Source organism: Polyodon spathula, unplaced genomic scaffold, assembly GCF_017654505.1.
Source record: "Polyodon spathula isolate WHYD16114869_AA unplaced genomic scaffold, ASM1765450v1 scaffolds_912, whole genome shotgun sequence".
Taxonomy (NCBI): Eukaryota; Metazoa; Chordata; class Actinopteri; order Acipenseriformes; family Polyodontidae; genus Polyodon; species Polyodon spathula.
In genome coordinates this window covers 20,001-27,420 of record NW_024472399.1, presented here as the reverse complement: position 1 = coordinate 27,420, position 7,420 = coordinate 20,001, and the positions used below count along the sequence as shown (strand labels likewise).

The 7,420-nt window shown below is 48.4% G+C and overlaps 2 protein-coding genes across 2 annotated transcripts; one reads left to right on the top strand and one right to left on the bottom strand.

Moving 5' to 3' along the window:
• Nucleotides 1-6: 6 nt before the first annotated feature.
• Nucleotides 7-3,140, bottom strand: fbxw9 (F-box and WD repeat domain containing 9). The gene is made up of 5 exons (XM_041242087.1): nucleotides 2,838-3,140; nucleotides 2,427-2,571; nucleotides 1,302-1,647; nucleotides 1,042-1,210; nucleotides 7-600 (listed from the first exon to the last, which is right to left on the bottom strand). Exons 1-5 carry the CDS (start codon nucleotides 3,122-3,124, stop codon nucleotides 246-248), a joined length of 1,302 nt encoding a protein of 433 aa, XP_041098021.1. The 5' UTR covers nucleotides 3,125-3,140; the 3' UTR covers nucleotides 7-245.
• A 2,526-nt stretch (nucleotides 3,141-5,666) lies between these two features.
• Nucleotides 5,667-6,131, top strand: LOC121309171 (nanos homolog 1-like). The gene has a single exon (XM_041242086.1). The coding sequence runs from the start codon at nucleotides 5,667-5,669 to the stop codon at nucleotides 6,129-6,131; it is 465 nt and encodes a 154-aa protein (XP_041098020.1).
• The last annotated feature ends 1,289 nt before the right edge of the window (nucleotides 6,132-7,420 follow it).

Here is a 7,420-nt window from a genome sequence, read left to right as displayed (position 1 = left end):
AAAACTCCACACAGGGTGAAAGTCGACAACAAGCTGAACATTTTGGCCCTTTCAGTGAGATCCTAATTTGTCACCTCACAGTTGCTGAATACACAATACAATACGACTGCGCTGAACAATGAAAAAATACGCCTGATCAAACAAAGACAACCTCCGTCCTTCAATGAGACGTAAAACCGAGGTCCTACTGGAAGAGACTCTGCAGCAGCAGCAGTTGATAATGACTCACAGCTCACCCCCTGGTCTCAGGAAGTCTCTCTGGATAAAAAGCTTCTGCTAAGTGATTCATTAATAATTCTGTAAGAACATTTCGAGTGGGAGCGAGGTGCTAGTGCCGCCCCTGTGTTGGGTCCCGGTACCTGCATCCTCTGCAGCAGCTTGCCTGCCCTCCGGTCGAACACGGCCAGGCTGCGGTCCTCGCTGCCCGAGACGATGTGCCTCTCGTCTGCGCTCACGCTCAGGACCGCTCTGCTGTGCAGCTCCAGGCTCTGCAGCAGAGGCTCCTCACAGCGGGGGTCGTACACTGAGACTCTCTTATCAAAGGAGCCCGCCACCACCACATCAGAGAGGCAGGACAGGCAGAGTACTGCATCCCGCCCCCTGAGAGAGAGAGGAGAGGGGAGAGGACAGGAGAGTGAGAGGGGGGAGAGAGGAGAGGAGAGAGAGAGAGAGGGGAGAGGAGAGGAGAGAGAGAGAGAGAGAGAGAGAGAGGGAGAGGGAGAGGAGAGAGAGAGAGAGAGAGGGGAGAGGAGAGGAGAGTGAGAGAGATGGGGGAGGAGAGGAGAGTGAGAGGGGGGTAGAGAGGGGAGAAGAGAGGAGAGAGAGAGGGGGGAGAGAGAGGAGAGAGAGAGAGAGAGAGAGGGGGAGAGGAGAGGAGAGAGAGGAGAGGAGAGAGAGGAGAGAGAGGGAGAGAGAGAGAGAGAGAGGAGGGGGGAGAGGAGAGTGAGAGAGAGAGCGAATGGTGACACACACTGGTGCAAAGACATTGATACACACACACATACACACACACACACTGACCCCCCCCCCAGGCTCACTCACCTGATCTCAGACACGGGGGCCCCAGAGGCCCCCAGGTCCCATGTCTTGATGGTGCTGTCGAAGGAGCCTGAGCAGAGCAGGTTTCCCTGAGCAGCCAGGCACCAAACCCAGCCCTGGTGAGAGCTGTGTCGCTGATTACCCCACACAGTGACGTAAGGAGCAGACTTAACTGACCCGGGGACCTGTGGAGGGGGATGGTAGGGAGAGAGGGGTGTCCCGGGTGTGGGGCGTGCCCCAGGTCCAGCCTCCCCTCAGGTCACCCTCCCCCTCCCCCCCCGTCCCCCTCCCCCTCCTCAGGTCCCACAGCAGCACGTTCCTGTCCCGGGACCCCGAGGCGCAGACAGTGCCCCCGTTTAACAATAAGACAGACTCCACGGAGGCGAAGTGCCCCTCGCTCAGCGAGAAGCGCTCCGCCCCTCTGCCCTCGTCCGACCAATGGGAGAGGTGCTCCTCGAGCTCCAGGCAGGCTGCGGGCCAATCGAAGTCCGGGGTTTCGAGGAGGGGGAAGGCCCTGGAGGTCCCGCCCCCCGCTGGGCGGAGCCTCCTCTGAGCACGCAGTTTCCAGGAGAGCCGGTCTGAGGCGAGCGCCCTGAGTGAGCGGCAGACCTGTGTGTGAGAAGGGGGCGGGGGGGCGGGGGGGGGGGGGGGGGGGGGGTGATGGGGGCAGGTTCAGAGACTGTGCTTCTTCGTCTGCCCGTTTCATTGTTCTTCTGTTTGAAATTCTCGATCCAAACGCCAGCTTGCGGGCTGATAAGGACACATCCCTTATTTGGGTTTGATATATGGAGGATGTTGGTTCCTCTTCTGCTGTAATCTCTTGTAGTAATATATCTTATTAGCAGGGTGTGTGTGTGTGCGTGTGCGTGTGTGCGTGTGGGTGTGTGCGTGTCACATGCTAAGAGGGTTCCCAGCTATACAGGAAAACAGTTAGAAAAGAAAGAATTGCTGAAGAGTGATGTCACCTCAGGTTAGGTGTAGAAAGGGTTCATGGTAATTATAATAAAGTTTTTCACATTGCACGCTGATTCTGAAGCTGAATAATGCATTAGCATTCAACTGACTAGTCATCGGTGCGATGTATTGATTGATGTATTGTATTTGTATGTATTGATTATATATGCTGTATTGCTGTATATATTGCTGTATTGCTGTATATATTGCTGTATTGCTGTATATATTGCTGTATTGCTGTATATATTGCTGTATTGCTGTATATATTGCTGTATTGCTGTATTGCTGTATATATTGCTGTATATATTGCTGTATTGCTGTATATATTGCTGTATATATTGCTGTATTGCTGTATATATTGCTGTATTGCTGTATATATTGCTGTATTGCTGTATATATTGCAGTATATATCGCTGTATTGATCAGACTCTCACCTGTGACAGCACGTTGATCACGAAGCACGCTGGCAGGTAGGAGGTCAAGTGGAGCAGCACCTCCCAGGGCAGGGAGAGGAGCAGGGAGCTGCCCTCGCCTGAGGGGGCGCTGTGCACACAGGAGGGGGAGGTCTCCGGGGCAGAGCTGGGGAATCAGAGAAGGAAAGTGTGAGAAATCAGCAGGACCAGCCGTCCATCACTAAAGTGACTGAAGCCGCCTGCGGAACCAGAGTCCGGTTCTGCTAACCCTGCTTCGAAGCAACCGGACCGGGTCACAAGAGCGACGGTCAGAACGGGGAGAATGCAAACAAACCGCACAGCCGGCCAGGCCCGTCTGTTCCCCTATGCGTGCAGCAGGATTTGCACAGAGAACGCTCTGGAAACACTGGAATGAATTTCTCCTGAGTTCACCTCACCCACAGCTCAGCTCCTCCGAGGACGGGACGGGTTTGATCTGTCGTGAGGCAGCGCCGCGCCTCGCCTCCCTCCGGTCCGGGTCCGGTTCCGACTCGTCTGGGACCGGGGTGGCGCTGCAGTGTTGGTCCGCCATCTGGCACGTTGGTGAATTTCAGCCGCTTCCTACAAACAAAACACAGAGACGTACAGAGAAGCAGAATGACATCAAGCACAGACCAGCCCGGGGGGGTCTGGAAATGAAACAGCGGCGAGGGAATAGCAGGGCACCCGATCCAGGGCATGCATGCTCAGCCCGCTACGAACCTGTCTCCAGGCACGGAGCGCATTCACCCCAGCGCAGGATCCTCTCTAATATAACCCTCATCTGCACGCAGCAATGCTGCCAGGCTGCAGGCACCCGCAAACCACACGCATGGGTTTCGTTTTTGGTTTTTTTAATAAAATAATAACGAAGCAGGTATTTTTCGCTTCCAAATCTGTTTTCCTTTTTTTTTTCTTTTTTCTTTTTTTTTCACCACCCAGATCAACCAAACCCCCAGGATCACCAAATGCACTTCCGTGGTGGTCTAGTCTAGGTGTCCCCTACGTCAGACGGCCCGCGTTTCGGGCTCCAAGGGGTTTTTCTGTGCCGGTTGGCGCACAAAGCCCGATGCCGCATTACCCAAAAGACCGTGCCAAAAACGCGGTGCAGCACGTTTATACCTTTTATGTTAGAGGAAGGCATATGAAATAATTTTAGGCAAAAAATGTTATATATAGATACTTTATTATAATATATATATAATTATATAAATATATATTTTCTGATTTTGTATATATAATATTAAATTATTACCACCCCCCCCACACACACACACAGCAGCACCAGCCCAGACAGCTCTGTCTAGCACTGAAACCCTACAGCGTGCATAGCTTCATTTAAACAGAGCCAGCCTATATATGAATACACGCTGAACGCACGCTGCGCTGTGTGCAACCCCGCTGCTGTGCAAAGCGGTTTAAAATCCGCGTTGCTGTTCATTCTCACTGCAGGGGGGGGGGGGGCTGAACAGCGCCCCTTGCTGTCCACACGCAGGGCTGCAGGTGTGAAACGGTCCCAATGCACATTCATTGCTGTCGCTGTTCGTTGCTGCGGAAGATAACAGAACCGGCCGAGCGGCGAATGGGACTGTGCGCGGAGAAGAGAAGAAACCCGCCCTGGTACCGGCTGATAATGCAAGCCACACACACCCGCGCGTTTCTTTCTTTCTGTTCGTGTGTGTGTGTGTTTTATTGCCTGTTAAATGACGTGAGCACAACGCTTCTGTTAATAAAAGAAATACTTTAAACAATTCTATCGATGTTGTTAAAATACAAACTGTATTGAGCATCGTGGCTGTGAGAAACACAGCGCTCACTGTGGCTTTAAACAGGAATTTCTTATTAAAAGTGAAATAAAAACAGATAACACTGTGCTGTAATTAATAATAGTATTGCTTACACTTTTTTGTTCCTGGGTAGTAAGTGTTATTTCCTAATTGCTTATGCCTCAAAAGTATAGAAAATGGCTATTATTCCCCACAAACTTTGCTTTTGTGACCAGGACAGTGATATTTCAAAATATCACTATTTCCAATGAGAAAACGGGCAAATGTGTGGCTTTCCGTTCACATAAAGTCAGAAAAAAAACAACATATGAATCCAAATTAACATGTGTTTATACTAAAGTAATACAAAAATGACTACAAAAGATTTAGAAGTGAGTAGTTTTTCGAGATTTACGATTATACTGTATTTACTTTCTGACTTTATGTGAACGAAAAGACACACATTTGCCCGTTTTCCCATTGGAAATAGTGATATTTTGAAATATCACTGTCCTGGTCACAAAAGCAAAGTTTGTGGGGAATAATAGCCATTTTCTATACTTTTGAGGCATAAGCAATTAGGAAATAACACTTACTACCCAGGAACAAAAATTGTGTTACACAGTGTTATTACCGGCAACACACTGGATAATAATAATAATAATAATAATAATAATAATAATAATAATGTGAATTTCCTGTATTAGAATTATGCACAGAGTTGTGTTTTTGCAGCTCCAGAATATCTGTTAAACGTCACGCGTTCACTCTGTGACGGGGTTTTTGTAAAGTTTAATATTTCGATTTTAAACTCCAGCCCCGGGTTATAAACGCATGCAACGCGTTTCAAATGTATCGCGAATCGTAAACACGGGCGGAGAGTTTACAAAATAAACTTGATGTTTCAACCTTCGACGCGTTTGCAATTACAAACGCGGCGTCTGAAAAGAGTTACAAAGTTGGTCACTCCGTGTTGCAGCGCACGATACTGCGCTGATAGAAACGCTGTGTGTGAATCTGCGGGTCAGCAGCCCCGTCGACGCGATGCATTTCCAAAAAAAGCGCCCAGTAAGAGAGATTGCATTGATAAACCGGCTCAGAGAGCCCTTCCACCCGCTAAACTGCGCGCTTTCAAACGTCTTCTATTATTGCAATACCCCACAGCCGTGTAATATTACACAGATAAAGAAAGAACAGTGAAATCGCGAGTTGCAAAGTTTTGCCGCTTGCCTGCGCACAGGGGTTAGCTGGCTAGTTCTTTCCGATGGTTTTTTTGTGATTTGAGGCCGGCTTTATTTTTTTTTTTTTGGGTGAAGGATTTGAGGAACGGGGTGTTACTATATCCTGAGACCCGGCCTTAAAATTCAAATTCAGGTTGTGGATTGACAGGTCGAAGCGACAGTACCGAAGCAGACACTTCAACCGCAAGCGCAAGGACGGCTTTTTAACAGTGTCGTTATTTCTCTTTTTATCAAAAATGGACCGCGGTAACCAGAGCTTCGACGCGTGGAAAGATTACTTGGGTCTGGCCGAGCTGGTGGAGGAAATGAGGACGCGTGGCGCTGCTGGAGCCGAACCGAGTCCTGGTGCCGCTGCAGCCGGAATGGCGGCGACCCAGCCCGACCGCGACACGAAGCGGGACCGGGCTTCAGAAGTCCAGTCGCCGGCTCTCAGCCAACCCGACCGGACGCACGGAGGGAGCAAGTTCTGCGTGTTTTGCAAAAAGAACGAGGAGTCCAAAAAGGTCTACAGCAGCCACCGCTTGAAGGACGGCGACAGAGTGCTGTGCCCCTATCTGAGGCGATACACGTGTCAGCATTGCGGCGCCACGGGAGACCAAGCGCACACGAAGCGCTACTGCCCGCAGCGAAACCAGGACTGCCGCGGCCAGCCAGGAGGAGAGGCGGCGGGCAGCGCGCCAGGGGGCGCCCTTCTTCAGTGATACCCCACCAATATATCTGAGATGCTGGCGTGCCAGAAGCGCCCCACACCGGCAGGCTCTGATTCGAGTCTGGGGGGGTTAACCGTTCCTACCAAAAACACAAAACAAAAACTAAACAAACCCCAGTTCTGCTCGATGCCAGTTTGTTCTTGCCGGGCTTTGCTGCCGTGTTCTCTCAGCGTTTACAAGCTGCAGTTTGTGTTTCTGCTGTAAATAAATACTCGGCATGTTAATTTATTAAGAGTCTAATATATAATATATAAGGTTTTTGTATTGGATTCAGTTCTTTACCTCGTTCCTCGGATTGCTGTTGCAATGTGTTCACACCCAATAAAAACAATGTGCATTTATTCTTCATTGTCTCTATTCTTTTTTGGTGTCGATGCCTATTATTATTATTATTATCATTATTACTAACTTAAATCGCAAACATTTCTGTGCTTTTACAGCAAACCCGCTAGTCTTTCCTCAGCGTTAGCTCCGTGTGCTTCAGGAAAGCTGCTGAATGACGGGGCAGTTCACATGTTGAATCCCACACCCCGGCGCTTTGCAGAAATCCATCCACTTCACGAAGACGTGACGCTTTGAAATCTGCACAGGAAACGCGACCCTACTGCTGTCTGCTTTCTGCTAGAGGACATCGCTTCATAGTTTGTTTGATTGCAGGATGCTAAATAAAATATCGAAATCATGCCTTTTATTTTAAATTATTATTATTATTATTATTATTATTATTATTATTATTATTATTATGATGATGATGTCAATCCTAAAATTGTTGTTGATGCAAAACATTGGATCAGATCTGCAGATTTCACTTCGGCTTCAGAATTACAAAAATAAAGGATTTTATAAAAAAAAAGAAAGTCTTTCTTACAGGGAGCGACTGGAGAATGAACTTCTTTGTTTTTTGAACCTGGAGCGATATTTACAATACACAATACACCTGCCGAGGTGCAGAGATATATAAATAGTGTCTATCTATCTATCTATAGAAACAGATTAGATTTGCAGAGTGAAAGACCTCTTGTGGATTATTTTTTAAGACGTTCTTCGGATCTGTTCTTTGTAACGCAGATCAGTTTGCAGAGACAGGGAGTTCCACTGTGAACCACACACTACAGGGCAAACTCATACAATTCACAGAAATCATGAAATCCAGGAAAAAAAATGAAACTAAATACAGCCTCGGGTCCCACGCGGGATCTTCAAGCTGTGTTCTAACAAAAAAAACAAAAAAAACAAACCCACAGCTTTTAAACAAGAATTCCAATGCAAACCTTCCACTC

What these genes read in the sequence shown, in the direction of transcription:
- LOC121309171 (XM_041242086.1), top strand. Translation starts at nt 5,667, where the DNA reads ATGGACCGCGGTAACCAGAGCTTCGACGCGTGGAAAGATTACTTGGGT.
- fbxw9 (XM_041242087.1), bottom strand. Translation starts at nt 3,124, where the DNA reads ATGCCCTGGATCGGGTGCCCTGCTATTCCCTCGCCGCTGTTTCATTTC. An exon ending in GACGGGGGGGGAGGGGGAGG is followed by an intron (nt 1,211 to 1,301) that starts GTGACCTGAGGG and finishes TCCCCGGGTCAG; the next exon opens with TTAAGTCTGCTCCTTACGTC. An exon ending in GCCCCCGTGTCTGAGATCAG is followed by an intron (nt 601 to 1,041) that starts GTGAGTGAGCCT and finishes TCTCTCTCTCAG; the next exon opens with GGGGCGGGATGCAGTACTCT.